General features: G+C 41.5%; 1 protein-coding gene across 3 annotated transcripts in view; it reads right to left on the bottom strand.

Annotated features, from left to right (window-relative positions):
- The window catches only part of BNC2 (basonuclin zinc finger protein 2), a 459,184-nt gene extending 438,108 nt beyond the window's left edge, over nucleotides 1-21,076 (bottom strand). For 2 of the 3 annotated variants that reach the window (XM_060762421.2, XM_060762422.2), the window contains exon 1: nucleotides 20,667-21,076. In XM_060762421.2, the coding sequence (XP_060618404.2) occupies nucleotides 20,667-20,669 (3 nt within the window). In that variant the 5' untranslated portion in view covers nucleotides 20,670-21,076. Of the gene's footprint in view, nucleotides 1-20,296; nucleotides 20,316-20,666 lie in introns of those variants that run through there. The other variant, XM_067464373.1, reaches the window with a different exon arrangement.
- Nucleotides 21,077-21,690: the final 614 nt, after the last annotated feature.

The raw sequence follows: 21,690 nt of genomic DNA, 5'->3' as shown, positions 1-21,690 counted from the left end.
CACTGCATTAACAGAACAAGAAATGCTGGGCTTCTAAGAAAGTATTTTTCATAATTCATAATTGACCAAAATGAAGTCATTCAATTCTGTGATACAACTTTTTAAAATTGTAAAGCTGTATGTACACAGATGCAAGAACCAGTGGGGTATAGTGGTTTGCATGCTGAACTAGGCTTGAAAATCAAGATTTGAATCTCTGCTCGACTATAGGAAATCCACAGGTTCATCTCTCTCAATTTCAGAAGAAGGCAATGGTAAACCCCCTCTGAACAAAATTTTCAAGAAATTTTGAATTGTTTCAGGGTCACTGTATCTCAGAAACAACTTGAAGGTACACAATACCAACAATGACAACACACACACACCTCTCTTTACCCCACATACAACAATTCATAAAGCACGCACACTTACATTCTTCTTTGGTCGAAGTAGCATTTGCATCCCTGAATTAAAAATTGACGGGCATGTAACCCCTGAATTGAGTGTGTTGTAGTGCGTTAAATGTTGGACTACAACCAGAGTTTGATTCTTAGCTTGTAGGAAAACCCACTTGCTGAACTTGGACAAGTCACACTTTACTAATCTCAGAAAACCCTGTGACAAGGTTGCCTTCAGGTCATCATATATTGGAAACCACTTGAAAGCACACAACAGTGGCAGCAGCCGCTGAATTAGTCAAAGCTCATACCAGGCTAATGAATATGAAATGTTTGCTAATGTTTACATTGTTATACCTATTTTATAATGTAATTACCCAACACCATTTTTAACAATCCCCATTTTATAATTTCTATAGCAAGACTAGCTCTCCTTTTTATGCTTGGATGACTAAAGGATATGCTTAAGAGGATACAATACAAATAAAGCAGGCCTTCCTTTGTGTGTCCTTACTCGACAGCCTCTGGCTAGACCAATTGTGTTTTGCTTGTCAATTTGCTGTTTTACCTTCTAAGGCATATAACATTGTCTGAAGTGCTTTTCCTTATTTCATTACAAAAGGACACAACAACATTTTCTGTTCATAAACTTATCGTTATTTATGGCAAGTAAAATAGTAAGGCAGAAGGACAAAAACATAACATTATAAACTTTATTCTAACCATTTGCATCTGTTTGTGTGTGCACCTTGCTAAAAACCCTATTTGCATTATTAAATATCCAATTGTAGTCTTCCTATACCAGATTCATATATGAAGAATTACTGGCTAAATCTATGGAATTCTGTTAACTTGTGCTGTGTATGCAATTGCCACAACTGAACTGTTTTGGTCTTGAGAGCTGTTATAGGACTACATGAAAGGACCCCATGAAACTATTTGACAGCTTCTTCCACATATTAATCAGATCTAGATGTTACAGTACTTTCAAGCCATTTCCAACATATGGGCTAAGTGAATATATTATGGGGCTTTCAAGCCACCTTGAATATCATCCTGGGTGGAAGTTTAGCATACATACATACATACATGCATGCATGCATACAAATAAACAAATAAATAAATAAATAATTTACAGTCGAGATTTGTTCATAGGGATTTTTGGCTGCCTCTTGAGTCCAAGAGTAACATGCTCAAGGCCACCCAATTGGTTTCCATGGCTAAGCAGAGACATGAACATTGGTCTCCAGAGTCACACTCAAGCACTCAAATCATTGACTAGACCATGTGTGCCAACCCATAAAAGTAACTGAAAGCAGAGGACATCACATAGGATAAAATAAATTGATGGGACTCACTGAAACAAGCTATAACAATTGTTTGTGGTGTTCAGGGCTCCCAAGAGTGAGTTTGGGCTGTGATGGGGGGGGGGGGGGGAACCAAGCATTTCAAACACACATACAATTGTTGCCAGATTTCACAAATAGCATCAATTTCTGTTGCCAGGCCAACTTAAGAATGGTTGTTATACACAAGACAGGCCTTTATAAATACCACCTCTAATCTTACAAGGTTAAGACTTCTTGTGAGACTGCCAAATAGATATCTGGAACACTCACAAGAGAACTGCACAAGAAAAACTTGAGACATACATACATACACACACATATATATATACATACACACACCTGTTCCACATGCTACTAACCTCAGTCACACGAACCTATAGAGCTGAGAGCTGGAAGCATGGGCACCAGCAACAATAGCAACAGATCCTTCCAACATTTGAGATGAAATTTAAGACCATTTCGACATGTACCAAATGGCTCCAAGATCTGTCTCTTGGAAATGGAGCTGGTCTTACTACTCTCACTGCATCTAAGAATATGGGATTTGGGGAAGCTCTGCACAAAAAAGAATTCAAAGAAGCCACAGCCCTGAATTTGCAAAACCTGAAAGGGACGCTGAAGAACAGGGCTCTTGGAAATGTTATCATAATTCAAGGAACTGTACCAAAGATAGAAACCAATGCAACACAGTTGGGGTCCAAGTTCCCTTCTGGACTGCCAGCTCCACAAAAAGAAATATTCATGGACTCTACTGATGTCATGGTGATGCCAAGAGGGTAAAATACCTTCCAACAGGGATTATCAAAATTAAGGGCTGGTGGCTTTCTCAGTAGTGAAAATGAATGTAAAATGCTGGTAGTAGTAGTAGTAATATCATCACTCCACTTTCCCCCAAAATTGGGCCTCAAAGTAGATAACAACTTTGGGGCCCAAAAAGTATACAAAAAGTGAACATTAAAATAGAATTAAACTTTTTACAATATTAAAACAATTCATACCTCAAGTTAAAAGTATACAATGCAATTATAAATATTGAAAAAGTTTAAAGGAAGTACTTTACTGAACACATGTGACAAAGATGAAGACCACTAGCTTATGTGAGCTTACCAGAAAGTTCTTTCTCACTGTCCAATGGGGTGTTGGCAGGCATGTAGCCGGGGGGGGGGGGGGGGCCTTCAGCCCCCCCCCCCCCCCGAAATTCTCATGGTGGTCCACGAGAAGGCCTTACTGGTACATTATTTAAACTGTTATGTTTATTCATATCATGATCTGATCACCATGCTCAATGTATCCCATATGCATGGGGGTATTGGGGTAACGATACAAAAGGTTTGCTAGGCTAGACCCTCTTTCACTCAAACTCAGCCGCCCCCCCCCCCAAATCAAACTCAGCTCCCCCCAAACAAAATCCTGGCTACGGGCCTGGGTGTTGGTTTAAGAACTCAAAGAAGTTACTTTTTGGATTGCTTCTATCAATTACACCCAACAGTGAATAAGTTAGCTGGGGAATCCTGTCAGTTGTAGCTCCCAAAAGCAACTTTTCCAAGCTCTGGAAACAGGACACTGAGTTATAGAAGCCCAAGATCTGGTTCAGTGACATTTATATTCACCACCTTTGCATCTGGATACCCTTGTTCCCAGTCATATCCCTCCATTAACAGAGATGGACAACATAATAAAAACACTATAGCTCTCCCACTCCCACATAGATCAACACAATTAAGGCGTAGCTCTTAATTGGGCTATGTTGTAATTTCAGAAATTATTTCGGAGGCTTCAGATGGCTGTGTGTCAAATCAGCTTTAAAACCAAAAGTAACAAATACAAAAACTTGTAAATACATACAAGCTTTAATTTTGAAATAGCCAGGCTAAATTTAATTGCTTAAGGTCAAAATTAATAACACTATCAAATAATGTTAACACATCGTTTGTTGGTTTAATTCTTGACAAAATATAGTTTAGACAATTTCAAGAAATATTTGATTTTAGCTATCTCTCTAATAATAATAATAATAATAATAATGAATTGTTGTTGTTGTTCTTTAACAAAAACATTGCATTTCTCTCGTGCTGGAATAGAAAATGGCATAATTGACAAGTACCTCACAGGCAAACCCTGGCAACTTTAAATTCAGCTCTGACTCTTCTGGTTCTTTAAGCAGAATTCCTTCTCAACTGTTTGTCTTCACAGTGACTGCCACAAAGCTCATTACTGCCAGCCTTGGTCTGTCTATCTCTCATGTTGTGCATTTATCCCTGGGATGCATTATCAACATGTAGCACATGTCCTTGACATGCACAGAAGAGTTGCACCCCAGGACAGCAGCATGGATGACAATAGTGTTGACTCTTACTCCATTATGGTTGCTGGGATGTAACGGAGAAATCTAATAACTGTGACAGTAGGCCTTTAGGTTCTGCCTTGCCTTTCGAGACAGTGAAACTGCACAGACACTAATGAAAGGTTAAATGAATAGGAATAGCTGACAAGAGGTACAATGAAGAAGGGGCTTGGTAATCTACAGACACTGAGCAGAGATCTTTGGCTCAAGCAGAGAAAGGACAGCACATCAGCAAGTCACAATATTTAAAACAGCTTGCTATACACAGAGGCTTTTGTGTCTGGGTACATGTCTGGCTCTGGAAGAAAAAAGATACTGAAAAGGAATTCCAGCATGGGGCACTTTGGCAAATGTAAGGTCACAAAAAGGGAAAAATGTTTTCTGTGTGCTATTACATCTTTGTACTGAATGCTAAAAAGCAGCTATTAAAAAGACACCGCAATCACAAATTTCAGGACAATAAGGCCTGCCTGACAATTTAAAAAATGCTTGCAACATTGCCATCCAGTAGCATTCCAACTGAAAATAAAACAAGTCTCATTATTTTTTTTAGATCCAAGAGTAATTTGCAATCCATAAACACCTGATCTACATTTCTTCTTTGTAAACTCCGTATCATCCGTATGAATGAGCTATACTACATGGAAAAAAAATTGGCACAAAAAATAGTTAAGACACTTCACAACTCAATGAAAAACTTTTGACTTAAAATGTAGCCCTTCAGTACTTTGGAGCAAACCTCTGATTATCATAGAACCATAGAGTTGAAAGAGACCTCGTAGGCCATCCAGTCCAATCTCCTGCTCTGGTAATTGGTTTCAAGGACAGCAAGTTTCTTAAAGAAATACCAGGACAGATAAAGACTTAAAATATTATAAACAACAAAATCTTTTTGGACAAAAAATCATGACATGGTGGAATTAAGCCATGTCACTCAAGATGTTATTGGAAGCAACTGCATGATAATGTTAACTATTAACCTTCTGAAGCACATCCCACTGACTTCACCAAGGTTTATTCCATCACATCAGGAAGACTACAGCTGTGCTACCTCATCATATGGGTAAGTAAGTCCTACCTGATCATATGGGTATTTGTTCAGAAGTAAGTCCTACTGAGTTAATCTCAAGTAAGTACACAAACAGGATTGCAGCTGTAATCTTTTAAACTTTAACATCCTTATCCTACATATGTTTGCTAGAAGAAAAATTCTTTATTTTTCAGTAGAATTTGCTTCCACACAAGGTGTATGATGCAGGTGCTAAAATAACAATTGACTCTTACACTGTAATTACAGAAGCGCTTGTGTCTAGATCACAAACAGGACCATTTAAATAGTTATATTCTGTGCTGGTATGACTCCAACTGGAACAGTGCATCCGGAATGTCATTGACAAAAAGAATGGTAACCAGAGGAAGATGATCAGGATGCTAAGGGGTTTGGAAATCAATTATTATGATGACCAGTTGGAAGAGTTAGTTATATTTAGCCCAGAGAAGATAAGATTAAGGGGAAAACATGATAGCAGCCTTCAAATATTTAAAAGCTGTCATGCAAAAAATGGAGAAGCCTTGTTCTCTGATGATCTCAGACAACAGGATGAGAATCTATGGGTAAAACTGCATGGTAGGAGTAACTTCCTAAATTATGAGCTACAGAACAGTGGATCAGAGACACTTTGAGATAGTATGCTTTCTGTTGTCACAGGTATTTAAGCAGAAGTTGGACAGGTATCTATATGGAACAACTCTAGATATATACTGCATTAGAAAATCAGAAGTGAGGTAGACTAGGTGAACTTCAATGCCTTTCTCAAATCTATGATTCTGTGATTTACTTACTGTGTGCCTTCATGTCATTTCAGACTTATGATGACCTATCATGGTGAACTTCTAGGAGCCCCTAGTGGCACAGTGGGTGGTGCAGTGCGCCAGCAGGACTGAAGGCCAACAGGTCACAGGTTCGAATCCGGGGAGAGTGCGGATGAGCTCCCTCTATCAGCTCCAGCTCCTCATGTGGGAACATGAAAGAAGCCTCCCACAAGGATGGTAACACATCAAAACATCCGGGCGTCCCCTGGGCAACGTCCTTGCAGACAGCCAATTTTCTCACACCAGAAGTGACTTGCAGTTTCTCAAGTCACTCCTGACACAACAAAAAAAGGTGAACTTCTGACTCATGCTGACCTAGACTGAGTCTATCATGGGGCTTTCTTGCTAATCTTTCTTCAGAGGAGAGTTGCCACTGCTTTCTTCTGGAGCTGAAAGAATGTGACTGGCTCAAGGTTAACTGACAAATGTATACTCCCAAACAGAAATTCAAACTGATCTCCCAGAATCAAAGCCCAACAGTCAAACCACTACACCACACTGGCTCTCATCCATATGTAATATTAACATTGGTATCACACTAAATAATTTATTTATTTATTTAGGGCATTTATATCCCATCCTATCTCACCTCCACAGAGGGACTCAGGGCGGCTAACAACCGGCACAGCACAGTGTCCACAATAAGAAAAGCATAAATATACATAATATAATAAAAACAGTATTTATTTATTTATTTATTTATTTATTTATTTATTTTTGTCGTGTCAGGAGTGACTCCTGGTGTGAGAGAATTGGCCATCTGCAAGGACGCTGCCCAGGGGATGCCTGGATGATTTGATGTATTTTATCATCATTGTGGGAGGCTTCTCTCATGTCCCCGCATGAGGAGCTGGAGCTGATAGAGGGAGCTCATCCACCTCTCCCCGGATTCGAACCTGAGACCTGTTGGTCTTCAGTCCTGTCGGCACAGGGGTTTTAACCCACTGTGCCACTGGTATAACAGTATAAAACAGTATAAAAACAATATAAAAACATTAAATAAAACGCCAAATTCAGTCGTATTCCTAAAAGCAGTCCATCATAGTCCATTAAAACCATAACTTTGCCAGCAAATCATTCTAGTCCACAAAGGCCTGATTCCACAGCCAGGATTTCACTTTTTTTCGGAAGGACAGCAGAGATGGAGCAGATCTGATTTCATTTGGGAGGGAATTCCATAGCTAAGGGGCCACCACGGAGAAGGCCTTGTCTCTCGTCCCCACCAAGCGTGATTGTGATGATGGGGGAACTGAGAGCAGAGCCTTCCCTGACTATCTTAAGATCCTAGGTGGCTTGTAGCGGGAGATACGTTTGGACAGGTAAACTGGGCCAGAACCATTAAGGGCTTTATAGGCCAAAGGTAGCACTTTGAATTGTGCTCAGAAGCTAATAGGCAGCCAGCAGAGCTGGTGTAGCAAGGACATTGTGTGCTCTCGGTACCCCACTCCCATTAGCAACCTGACTGTCGAACGTTGGACTAACTGAAGCTTCCGAACAGTCTTCAGAGGCAACCCCATTTTGCAGTAATCTATTCATAATATTTAATTATTACTGTGGATATACTATAGTAAATTTTAATGAATTAAATGAACTTTCCTTTGGCTGGGGAGAGAACGCCAGCAAGATGCAGTGATTTGAGCACAGGACTATGATTCTGGAAACCGGAGCTAAAATCGTCATTCAGTCATAGAAACTCTCTGCAAAACCATACACATCCATAGCCTCAGAGGAAGACAAAAGCAACCCCCACCCCCCTGAACAAATCTTGCCAAGAATGTCCTGTGATGAGTTCACCTTAGAGTTCCCATAATTTGTAAACAATTTGGAGGTGGACAATAACAACGGCTGGAAAAACATAGCTCATTAAAAGGAGGTATTAGTCCTAGCCTGCTACAAGATCTGAAAATTTACATTCAGGATTCTAGACACATTGTAACACAACTACAAAATTATATACGTTCAAAAAATTGCTATTTCTTAATTTGGACATTCCTAGTTACAAATATCAGTTCAATTCTGGTGAAGACAAAGCTGTTAGGGAGCATATACATATTTGTTTTTATATAGCACATTACATTTTGAGGCGAACCCTAACATTTCTGGCAATGGCTTTTACGATCCTAACTGGTTTCGGATCAGATTATTTACTGATTTGCCTACACCCCACACAATCGTGTCCACCTTGATATCAGCAAAAGTCCCACTTGGGAGGTTTGTCATTGAGATTATTAGAGCAGTAGGCCCAAGCCTTTTCAGGATGTCCCCATGGTTGTGGCACTATCTCCCGAACCAGATTATCTACTGGATTTTTTAAACACACTGAAAATATTTCTTTTTTAAATTTCAAATTGATTTTTTAACAAGTCATGATCTACACTGTATTATTTGCTACTGCTTTGATGCTGCAATGTTTTCACTGTAGATTGTGTTTTTATTGATATCTGATATACTGCATGTAATTTTAATGTAAACCACCTTGGGAAGATTTTGCTCTGAAAGGCATTTTTGAAGTAAATAAATAAAATGAGAACAATCTGCAAAGTCCTTCGTGTCCTACAAGTTCTAATAAGCACCAAATAAAAGCTAACACAATAATGATAAGTGAGATTAGTTCTCATTTATGTGATTAACCTGTGTCTGGGATAGAGCACTTCAGACTACAGGTGAGGGATCACATGGCTCAATGCTGCTCTCAATTAAAACGAAAATCCCTGCACACAGAAAACTAGTACACCATAAAGCAGCTCAGGCTAACTGCCTTTCCCTTTCTATGGATGCATCTACATTTATAATTCATGCAATTTGACACCACTGTTAAGTGCCATGGGAACTGTACTTTTACAAGATCTATAGTCTTCTCTGCCAAAGAGTACTTAGACCTCACCAAACTACAACTCCCATGATTCCATAGCATTGCACCATGGCAATTAAAGTCAAACTGCATTAATTCTACAGTGTAGATGGACCCCAAATATTTGAATTCTATTTTGTGCCTTTACAGCTTTGCTTACTCATTGATGTAAGTAATTTATTGAAACAATTTTAAATAAATTGTTTACGTTCAAACACCTTTCACCGTTATCACTGCTAAACTGTTTGATACTTTCTAAGCTTAAGGTTAAATAAACAGCATGTGGTTCGAAAAGAAAATAAATAAGCATAGAAGATGAGATACCACAATTGTTTCTTTATTTCTTGTGTCTGGGGCACAGGACTTCAGACTGAATGTGCCAATTTGACTGAAAGCAGCTCTGCTTGATTGAAAAGCTAGCATAGGGTTCATCTACATTGCAGAATTAAAGAGTCTGATATCACTTTAACTGTGAAAGACCTTGAAAAACTACAACTCTAATTCCATAGAATTGAGACATAGCTGTTCAAGTTGTGTCAAAGTGGATTAATTCTACAGTGTAGATCCCTCCCCCCCCCCCACCCCCAGTCATGTTAGTCTGAATTGCAATAAAACGGATTTTGTAGTACCTATGAGATTCAAGGAGAGAAAGGCACTGGTAGCATAAGCATTTGTAGACTTCCATTTATAAAAGCTTATACTACAAACTTCTTTCTCTCAGTAGTCTCAAAGTAATTCCTTTGCATACTGATACAAGATATTATAGGTACAACCCAGCAAATGTTAGTGCAGCAACTAAGATAGCAATCCTACAAATACGTATTTGCAAAATATGAGACTGACTGTATTATTGCAATCAAGAAGAGTTGATTAGTTCCATTCTGTTGCTTTCAGTGGAAAAGTAGTCTCCTGCTCAATCTCCAGCCCTGCTCAGGGCAGAAAGGATGATTTCCTTTACTTTCCAGGTAATCCTTTTCCATATCCATCAAATGTAGTGAAGGTGGTGAATTAATTTCTTTCCAGGATTGGGATATCTGGCAAGTCCTCCTCAAAGTCATTTGGAGAATGGTAGCATCTTGCGCTCATAATGCCATGCTTGAGGTCACTGTGTTTTCTATCACAGTAGAGAACTTCCATTGGCAGTTTTCCAGCCAACTCACCTTACTGTAGTGAGGATCTCCACTGAAAAAGGCCTTCCCACCAGCTATACTCCTTACTGACAATCTATCCATTTAAGCACCCAAATGGAATGCAGCAAAGAGAACTGCACTCTTAGCTGTGATCACCTGTGCTGTGTGAGCCCCCGGTGGTGCAGTGGGTTAAACCCCTGTGCCAGCAGGACTGAAGACCGACAGGTTGCAGGTTCAAATCCGGGAAGAGGCAGATGAGCTCCCTCTATCAGCTCCAGCTCCTCATACAGGGACATGAGAGAAGCCTCCCACAAGGATGATAAAAAACATCAAATCATCCGGGCATCCCCTGGGCAACTTCCTTGCAGACGGCCAATTCTCTCACACCAGAAGCAACTTGCAGTTTCTCAAGTCGCTCCTGACACGACAAAAAAAATTGTGTTGTGCCACACTTCTCCCTCCCTCTCTCCAAATGAGACTGGAAATCTGAAATGCTCCAACATCCAAAATCGTACATATGAGTAGAGATAATGACACCATTGTTTTCTAATGGTTCAATGTACACAAACTTTTTTTCAAACACATAACTATCAAAAGTATTATGTATAAAATGACTTCCTTGTATAAGGAATAGATGAAATACTAGTGATTTTCATGTTTAGACTCGGGTTCCGTTTTTAACATGTACATATATTCAAATACAGATATTTACAAAACTGAAAGCCAAAACACTTCTAGCCCCAAGCATTTCAAACAAGGGATACTCAATCTGTATTCATACTGTTTCCCAGTGATGAGGATAGTGATTGTTTTAAAGTAAATAACCATTTTCCTGCCAATGTGGAGGCCATTCTCACTCACCTTAAAACCCATTCTGGGATGCTTGGAGAGCGTTAGCATCTATTCTTTTTTACTCCTTACTGTATATGTGTTTATTTAGAAAAAGTGAGAAAAGCAGTAGAGGAAAAACAAATTCCTGACATACCTTGAATACAATTTCTTTATTCACAAGGTTCAAAATGCAATAAGGAAATTAGCTATTTTAGATCTGATCCTAATCGACACTGATGATTTGATTAATGTTGTGGAAGTGATGGAATCCTTAGATGAGATTGACCACCTCCTGGAGTTTTTTAAATAATGGAAAGGTGAAACCAAGTATAGTAATTACAGACTTTAAGCAAGCTGATTTCAATAAGCTTTGGAAAACACTGAGTGTGATTCCATGGTAAGTACTAGTAAAAAAGGAGGGAGTTCATGATGGATGGAAGTGTCTTAAAAATGAGATATTGAAGGCACAATTACAAAGGGTTCCAACAAGAAAGAAAAACGGGAACCTACAGAACTTTCAACGGAGCTAAGATTTTAAAGGAATAGGTACAAGAAATGAGAAATGGAGAAAATCACCAAAGAGGAATTAAAACAAATATTCATCATATCCAGGGAGAAAATCAGAAAAAACGAAAACACTAAATGATCTCAGGTTTGTGAGAGAGGTTAAAAACAATAAAAAGGGATTTTTAGTTATCTCCATAGCAAATGAAAGAAGAAGAAAATAGTAGCATACAGGTGATGGTGAAATGCTAACAGGGAGAGAGAAAAGGCAAAACTACTCAACATCTTCTTTGTCTCAATCTTCTCTAATAAGAAAAACAGTGCTGAACATGGGGGAAATGGAGATAACGCAGTAGGGAAAATGTAGCACATAATAGATAAAGAGGTAGTACAGAAATACCTGGCTACTGTAAATGAATTCAAATTCCTAGTGAAACAAACTAAATCTAAGGATATTAAAAGAACTGGCAGAAGTAAATTCCAAAAATTCCTAGCAATCGCAGTCAAGAACTGCTGGAGTAAGGAAACATTGCAGCAAACCCAAAGGACATAAACAATTACTGCCCAGTTAGCCTGACCTCACTAGGATGTCAGGAAAGATTCTAGAGTAGATCATTAAGCATACAACCTGTAAGCACTCAGAAAAGAATGTCATAATCACTAAACTTTAGCTTGGGTTTCTCAAAAACAAGTCATGGCAAACTATGTTTATCTCTTTTTTCATAGGGCCCTTCCACACAGCCCAATATCCCAGAATATCAAGGCAGAAAATCCCATAATATCTACTTTGAACTGGGTTATCTTGATTCCACACTCAGATAATGTGGGATTTTCTGCCTTGATATTCTGGGATATAGGGCTCATAAAGTTACAAACTTGGTAGATGAAGGGAAAGCTGCAAATGTAGCTTATCTTGATTTCAGCAAGGCCCATGATATTCTTGTAAACAAGCTAATAACATGTGTAATATACAACACTACTGTTAGGTAGATTTGAAATTGGTTGACCAACCGAACCCAAATATTACTCACCAATGGCTCCTCTTTGTATTGGAGATAAGTAACTAGTGCAGTGCCACAGGGTTCTCTCCTAGGCTCATGCGATCCACTATCTCTTTATAAATGACTTCTATGATGGAACAGAAGTCATATTTATCAAGTTTGCAGGTGACACTAAATTAGAAAGAGTAACTAATATCCCAGATGACAAAGCCAGAGCTTGAAATGACCATAACAGATCAAAGAGCTGGACCAAAACTAACAAAATTAATTTTGACAGGGAGAAAAAAAGTATGACACTTAGGCTGAAAAAAATGAAGTGCTCAGATACAGTGACACCTGGCTTGACAACAGTACATGTGAAAAGGATCTAGAAATCCTACTAGATCACAAGCTGAACAGGAGGCCCCATCTACACTAACATACAAAATACAGATTATCTTCTTTGAACTGGGTTATATGGCGGTATAGACTAATATAATCCAGTTCAAAGCAGATGATCTTGATTTTATATGGCATTTTAGATGTGATCTAAGTCAACAGTGTGAAGTGGCAGCTAAAATAACCAATGCAATTCTAGGTTGCATCAAAAAGAATACTGTGTGTTAATCAAGGGAAGTTATAGTACCATTCTATTCTTCAGACAGGTCTCATTTGGAATCCTGGGCATCACAATTCAAGAAGGATGTTGGTAATCTGGAATGTGTCTAGTGGAGGGCAATCAAAATGCTAAAAGATCTGGAAGCCAAGCCCTATGAGGTTCAGGGAGCAGGACATATGGTATTCAGCCTGCAGAAGAAAAGGTTAAAAGGTTGACATGATAGTTGTGTTTAAATATTTGAAAGGCTATCTTATGGAAGATGGAACAAGCTTGTTTTCTGCTGCCCTGGAGACTAGGGCATGGAGCAATGGATTAAAACTACAGGAAAATAGATTCTACTTAAAATTGGGATTTTCTGATGGTAAGAATTGTTCAAAAGCTGAGTGCATTGCTTGCACGTATGGTGGAATCTCGTTCTTCAAAGATTTTTAAACACAGGCCAAACGGCCAACTTACAGGAGTGTTTTGATCAGGTATTCCTGAGTAACAGGGTTTGGACTGGACGGCCCTTGTGGCCTCTACCAGCTCTCTAATTCTACATTGTTAACTGCTGTCAAGTTGACTTGTGGTCATTTCATAAATGAGAGACCTCCCAGGGTCCTGGTCATCGAAAGCCTGGGTCAGGTCCTACAACCCATAGCTATCCTGACTGAGTCTATCCACCTGTAATGCAGACTCTTTCATACCAACTCACAACTTATCAAGCATTATCACCTTTTCTTATGAGTCATGTCATGATGTTTCCAAAGCATGAGAGCCTCAGTTTGGCCATTTTGATTTGATTTTGGACCAATGTATTTGTCATCATGGCAGACACACATATATACATATATACACACACAGGTGTGTATTTATTTCAACAACATTGACAAGGCAATTAAGAAAATGTTACTTTTAAGAATGACAATTAGTCACTGAAACATTTTAAAGATAGCGTGTTTTGGAGAAATCAGGATTCAAAGGTAAAGGTTAAAAGGTAAAGTTTTTTCCCCCTGACATTAAGCCCAGTCATGTCCGACTCTGAGGGATGGTGCTCATCTCCATTTCTAAGCCGAAGAGCCGGCATTGTCTGTAGACACCTCCAAGGTCATGTGGCCAGCATGCGTGGAGCGCCATTACCTTCTTAACAGAGCGGTACCTAGTGATCTACTCACATTTGCATGATTTTGAACCAATAGATTGGCAGAAGCTGGGGCTGACAGCGGGAGCTCATGTTGCTCCCCTGATTCAAACCTGCAACATTTTGGTCAACAAGTTCAGCAGCTCAGCGGTTTAACCCACTGTGCCACCGGGGGCTCCCTATAATAAAAGAAAAGAACTTCCCTGGGAAATTAAATGGTGACATGGTGAAAGAGGGCGGTCCAGGGGTTTTTTTCCTTCTAAAAGCCCCTTTGAAGTTCAAAACAAAACTTTACGCATATACAATATTAATACATTTAACATACCTTGCAATAAAACCAGAACACATGACCTATGAGAAATATTCAAAGAAATATTGTACTTCACAATATTATTTTTCAACCCAAACTTTTTGGCACTCATAACAAAATCATTCAGAAAGAACTAAGAAATCGTATTTTGCATTTCTATAGATATTTCTTCATAAACACATGCAAACACATACACATGCTAAGTGTTTGTGACTCTAAATCAGCAGGCTTCCTTGTATCAAAGCTTCAGATGTGGGTGGAAAATGAGAACATTTGCTATAACATATACAAGGTAAATATGGCTTATTATACATTTTAAAAATATCTCATTTAAACCTTTCAAGTCACACTCGACTTAGGAAAGCCTACCTTGAAACATTGTATTGTGTAATTCTTGAAAACTTTCCACTTTTCAAGAATTGGTGCAAAAGATTACTTAACTTGTAGATACATTAAACTTATATCAAAAACAGGACACATACTTGCAACTAAATGTGCTCAGAACCAAGATGTGCATGTAATAAAAACAGACCATATAAATAATGCACACGTTAGGAGTCATTTGATTTCAAAAGTGCTCGGAGAGAGTTTTCCTTTCCTTTTTTAAACAGAAGGCTGGAAATGCTGATAGTAAATTTCTCACTCTGTTTTCACTAAAATAATATTTACACAAGAGTATCTGCAAGGACTTTTTTCTTGTTTAATCTCTTATGTATTCAAGTACTCGATACACTGGAATTACAATTATTTAGCAGGCTATAAATAATGTATCTGGCATGCGCAATTGATATTTAGCATGTCTTACCAGAACTGTAAAAGGCTCATTATAGATCAGCAAATCATTTCTAACAAGCAACTTCAGCTGTGAAATACCAAAGGAAATCTCTACTGTACACTGCTGAGATCTTTTTTAGTGTATGTGTTGGCCTGTTTTTAAAAGGCATACATTTAATATATTAAGAAATAAAAGATCCAGAATATATATATATATATTAAAAAAATACTAACAAGACAAACAAACAACCTTTAAACACTATCACTTCAGAAACTTTAAAAAACCAGTTTGAGTAACAAAAGAATACTTTGAATCACTGTCCACTTTGAGAAGTATTTCTGAGTTTGTGTTTTCTGAACAGTAGTATTAACCAAGTTAAATTGCTCAGCTAATTTCTGTCTCCTAAGGACTAACATGGAAGCCTTAAAAGAAAGAGAGAGAGAGAAATACATGAAAAGATCAATTTGCTGGGAAAGATCAAATGAGAAAACTGTGGGGACAGCACCAGGTCAGAGTGTGAAGAACCTGTTCTTCATTAACTTCAATCCTCTTGGGATGTCACACACTACCTGTCCATGAGCTTATTGAACCGCCTAACCCCCTCATCTCTCTCCTATTCTACTGGGCCCCAAGTGAATCATATCCTGCTGCTGACAAGTTTAGCAGGGGGACTGGGGTAGAAACATGAAAAGTGATTTTCTTTCTCTCTTTCTCTCCTTTTTTCTTGTCTAAATCAGGCAGATTTCTGGAGGAAAGGCCATGGTCTGGGGGTGTGGGGAGGACAGGACACAACATTGGCCTTTCCTGACATGGCAAGAAGAAAGAAAGGGTTTGGGCCAGTCTTGGAGTGGTGCAGATAAAAGTAATCAAATGACACTCCTGGAATGCAAATTGGCATTCTTGGACTGGAGGAATTGCACAACCCATGAAACATCTCTGACAGCAAGGAAGGAGGACAAAATGTTATGTAAAACGGACCAAACACATACGCACACACACAAACAGAAATCCTTGTTTGGACATTCAAACTGTTAACATTTACACATCATAATATTGCAAGAGTCAGGGCTTTCCTTTATCCAGCAATTTTTAAAAAATATAGCTCCACATCCCAGGGTGTCAAATACACACAGTGATCATGAGCTCGGAATACTTGTAAGAATTGAAAGCTTTCACATCAGTGGAAATAAACATGTGTGCCTGCTATATTTCTTACAATATAAATGTTTGGTAACAGAACTATTTTCTAAAACTTTGAAAATATATACCCTTGCTGTGTTTTAAGTGTTGTGTATTTGGGCTAGTTCAAGAACCTGGGTTGAGCTTAGCTCCCTGCGAGTTAACACTAAATTGTCCAATCCTGCAAACCAAATGAAATACAGACTTCTCTAAATAAAACTCACAAAGGTGTTTTGTTAGCAGTTGGCTTTAAAATCTGACACTGAAAAAAATACTTTTCCAAGTATGTGTGCAAGCACAGGGTCAGAAGTTAAAACTTGGGGAATGTTTTGAAACAAACCTTGGCTTATCAGTATACATATGTCCTTACTTTGGTCACAGAGTGCAGGCTCCTTGCAATTTTAAGGGCACACAATGTTGTACACTTCCTAGCAACACACTGGCCCCTTCCACACAGCCAAATAAAATCCTACATTTTCTGCTTTGAACTGGGATATATGGCAGTATGGACTCAATAACCCAGGGCCCTTCCACACAGCTCCATATCCCAGAATATCAAGGCAGGAAATCCCACATTATTTAAGTGTGGACTCAGATAACCCAGCTCAAAGCAGATATTGTGGGATTTTCTGCCTTAATATTCTGGGATATAGGGCTGTGTGGAAAGGCTCACTGTTACTTCAGAAAATATGCTGATCAGCCACACTTATGAAATATTACTGGGGGAAAGATCTTAATTATTTAAATTCACGTCTTATTTCAAAATGAAAGAAAGTCCTGTTTTTGGGAGTAATTGCTGACTACAGAAGATAAGCAGTGTTACAGATTGTATATTAAAATATTATTTAAAAAATAAGAGAGTGAAAATTAAAAAAATACAAGTACATCATTGAGTAGAAGACTGAGGCCCCTTCCACACAGATTAATAAATTCCCACATTTTCTGCTTTGAACTGGATTATATGGCAGTGTGGACTCAGGGTCCTTCCACACAGCCAAGTAACCCAGAATATCAAGGCAGAAAATCCCACAATATCTGCTTTGAACTGAGTTATAAGAGTCCACACTGCCTATGATCAAGTTCAAAGCAGATAATGTGGGGTTTTCTGCCTTGATATTCTGGGTTATATTGCTGTTGGGAGAGCCCTGAGTCCACACTGCCATATATTCCAGTTCAAAGCAGATCTTGTGAGATTTTCTGCCTTGATATTCTGGGTTATATGACTGTGTGGGAGAGCCCTGAGTCCACACTGCCATATATTCCAGTTCAAATCAGATCTTGTGGGATTTTCTGTCTTGATATTCTGGGTTATATGGCTATGTGGAAGGGCCCTTAGCTTCCCATCTAAGGAAAACATGATGGATTTTTTTTAAAGTGAGTGTTTTGCTCTGACGGTAAAACTTCTACTCATTTCCACTGTGAAGCATGCCTTCCCACTCCTCAAAAAAAATATGTTGCCCCTAAACCACTTTAATGTTGGGTCCTACTTGCATGTTTGACTGTGATGTCCTTTGAGCATCAATTTAACAACATTGTGACTCCAGGGTAAGCGAGAAGCACCATCTATTGCAGGCTGCTTTCAAAACCACTTTAATTCCTTGCCAGTGTTAAGAGTAACCACAGTCCTATGAAGGAAGGCAAGCTGCAGTGCTCATCTCGGCTTCTTTACCCACCCACCTCCTCGCCTTCTTTCTTGTTGCCTCCCTTTGACAGTGACATCTCCTCTGCTTGCAAAGGGGGCTTTGATCACCCGAACGAGACATGTCACTCCGTGCCAGTCGAGGGGAGAGAGAAGACTCTTTTCTCTAAATACATTCTAATTACACGGGGGGGGGGGGGGGGGACACAAGGAACACGCCATCCCCAAGCGGGGGGTACAACAGCCAAACACACAAGGGGTTAAACTATTCTTGAAGCGCAGAAAGAGTAGAAAAACGCATCCACACACATTCACAGCCCAACACGCCACTTGCCCTTTAGTTGGGCCAGTTGGCTCAAAGGCTGACAGCAGAAGTGGATAGAAACAAACGTCGCCCCGCTTCTCACAATGTGCCTGTTATTAAGTAACTGTCCGCATCGCCACACAAGCCGGGCAAACGGGCTGCAACAAGGCAAGAGCCAAAGTCTCCTTCGCTTATAAGGCACCGTCCTTGTCTTAAGTCTTTCTCGCTGACCCACACAACTTGGTGTCAAGTTTGGAGAGGGGAGGAAACAGCAGATTCTCAATTCTTTGCGGACAAAGGGCGCCTCTACCTTCGCTGCAGAATGAACGCACTTGGACGCCGCTTGAGCGGCTGTCTGTCTATGGCTCAAGGGAGTCGGGTAAGTTGGAGCTTTGCAAGAGTGAGGACCACTCACGAAAGCTGCAACTCCCCGGCAGATCAAACTGCAATGTAGAGGCACCTTAGGACACACACACATTCCTCGCCCGAGCAGAACTTGGGACCAGACAGAGGCGTCTCCTAACCTCTCGAGAAAAGTTTACTTCCGAGGAAAAGTGTCATTCTTTGAAACTCCGTGTACACGTGAAGGGGTGAACCCGCCCTCGCAGGAACTTCTCCCTGGTGTAGCCACACTACAGTTTGACTCAGGCATGGGCAAACTTGGGCCTCCCTCCAGGTGTTTTGGACTTCAACTCCCACCATTCCTAAACAGCCTCGGGCCCTTTCCTTTTCTCCCTCAGCCGCTTAATCGGGGCCTGAGGCTGTTAGGAATGGTGGGAGTTGGAGTCCAAAACACCTGGAGGAAGGCCCAAGTTTGTCCATGCTTTCCCCCCTGAACTTAAGCAGCTGAGGGGAAAAGGAAAGTAGCCTGAGGCTATTAGGAATTGTGGGAGTTGGGAATCCAAAACACCGGGAGGAAAGCCCAAGTTTGCCCATGCCTTTCCCCCTCAGTTTAAGCGGCTGAGGGAGGGGGGGGGGGGGAAGGAAGGTGCCTGAGGGTGTTAGAAATGGTGGGAGTTGGAGTCCAAAACACCTGGAGGAAGGCCCAAATTTGCCAGTTCCTTTTCCCTCTCAGCTTAAGTGGCTGAGGAGAAAAGGGGGTCTGAGGCTGTTAGGAATGGTGGGAATTGAAGTTCAAAACACCTGGAAGAAAGTTTGTCCATACCTTTCCCCCTCAGTTTTAGCGGTTGAGGGGGAAAAGGAAGGGGCCTGAGGCTGTTAGGAATGGTGGGAGCTGGAGTCCAAAACACCTGGAGGAAGACCCAAATGTGCCCATGCCTAGTTTGACCCCACTTCAATGGCCAGTACTTGATCACAGTAGAACAGTGGTTCTCAGCCTGGGGTCCCCAGATGTTTTTGGCCTACAACTGCCAGAAATCCCGGCCAGTGTACCAGCTGTTAGGATTTCTGGGAGTTGAAGGCTAACAACATCTGGGGACCCCAGGTTGAGAACCACTGCACTAGAGAATGAATCCACTTTAAATCCTGTTTCTGCCTCCTGCAGAATTGTGGGGTTTGTAGTTTAGTGAGGCTGTTGAAGGCTCCTCCCTAAATTACAAACCCCAGAATTCTGCAGGGGGCAGCAACCGGATGTAAAGTGATTTATTCTCTAGTGTGATGAGGTCCCCAAAAAGTCTCAATGCTATGGAATCATTGGAGTAGGAGCGTCTTCAGCCTTCTTTGGTGCTCCACACTACAAATCCCAGCATCCCCCAGCACGGAGTTCAAGTGGGAGTTGTAGTTGGCACTCTTTGCCGGAGAAGGCTAAAGGCGTGGGAGTTGGCAGTCCAACTCCAGCGAGAGAGAGAGACGGAGATTTTGCAAAGCACATGGCCCCGAACTTGCCAGCGGACGCACTTCTTTGCTTTCTGCGCCTCGGAGTCCTTCCTCTTCCTCCCCTTCCTTCAATGCTGCTGAAGGAACCCCGTTTGTACGGAGCTCCCCCTTTCCCTCCGTAGCAGCAGCAGGAGGAGGAAGGGCAGGGGGAGCGCCTCCCTTTGCCCCCCCCTCTTCTTCCCGGTCCCCCCTTCTCCCTCTGGCGCCTCGAGGGGGAAAGCATCTCCTTCATTTGCTCCTCCCGCTTCCCTTCTTTTTCCTCCTTCTTCCCCTCACCTTTGCTGCAGTGCAGAGAGAAGGGACGAAGAGGGGAGAGAGTCAGATGGGGAGGGGAAGGCAACTTTGGGCCAACTTTGCAGCCTTGAGCCATGACACTGCCTTGCATTCTTTCCTCCCTCTCCTCCTCCTCCTCCCCCCCCTCTCTCTCTCTCTCGTGCCACCCGCTTCCCCCCCTTCCACACACTCTCTCAAGGGTTTGTTGTTGTTTTCTCTCCCTTTCCCCCCTTCAGAAGCAGGGTTTCTCTTTCGTGGGACGTTTGAAGAAGTGGGAAAGGAAGCGAAAGGAAAGGCAACTTTGGAAGAAGAGAAGAGGAAAAGGAGGAGGGAGGAGAGAAGAAAAAAACCATGTTGGAAAACTTCTTCTTACCATTCCGGCATGCCGCTTGTCAAGTGCGCCCCTTGGGCTCGGACTCCTCCCGGCGGCGGCGTTGGCCCTGCTTTCTTTTCCTCCTCTTGCTTGGCTTCTTCCCCCTCCCTTCTTTTTCTCTCTCTCTCTCCCTCCCTCGCTCGCTTTGGTCTTTCCAAGAGCTCACCAGGTGATTGTGTCTCTCTCACACACACACACACAGAGGCGGGAGTGCGCGCGCGCCTCTCTCTCTCTCCCTCTCTCTCTCTTTCCCTCCCTCGGGTCTTTCTCCCACCACAAAATCAAAACAAGGGGGGAAACTTCAAAGGGGGGGGGGAGGCCGAGCGTAGGGTTTGCCTCAGGGTCAAAGAGGCGAGAGTCTGGTCCTTTTCCACATGTTTGGGAGGAAAGGGAAGGAAAGGAGGAAGGAGGAGGAGTGGGGGGCGGAAGAGAGGTCTCTCTCTCTCTCTCCCAAACTGAAACAACGCTGCGGTGCTTCCCTTTCTCCTCCTCCTCCTCCTTCCTCGTCTTCTTCTTGGTGTCCCGCTTGTTATTGGTCCTGCGAAAGAGGGACGAGGAGGAGGAGGAGGAGGAGGAGGAGGTGGTGGCGAGACCAAGTGGGAAACTTTGGGACTGATTAGAGTTTCATGTTTGTTTTATTTCCCTCCGCTTTTCTTATTCCTTACCCCCCCCCCTCCCCCGGGTTTCTTCCTTCGGCGCCCAGCTGTCAAGAAAACGCAACCAAAAAGAAGAGACGGCGAGGCAACTTCGGCGCGGGGCGTTTCAAGGGCCAGCGTGCGTGTGTGTGTGTGTGTTTCAACGGGGCGCTGCGTGCTTGGTGTGTGTCACGCTCACCCTCGGTCTCCTTTCGCTCCCTTTCCCCTTTCCCCCCTTTGGTTCGTCCTCGCGCACGCCGCGCAGCGCCGCTTCTCCTTATCACCAGCTTTGGAGGGAGGAAAGAAAGAAGGAAGGAAGGAGGGAAAAGGAGGGAGAAAGGGAAGGAAGAAGAGGAAGGAAGGGTGGAAAGGAAGAAGTGATGGGAGGG

Source organism: Anolis sagrei, chromosome 2 (assembly GCF_037176765.1).
Source record: "Anolis sagrei isolate rAnoSag1 chromosome 2, rAnoSag1.mat, whole genome shotgun sequence".
Lineage (NCBI taxonomy): Eukaryota > Metazoa > Chordata > Lepidosauria > Squamata > Dactyloidae > Anolis > Anolis sagrei.
This window is presented reverse-complemented; position numbering and strand designations above follow the sequence as displayed.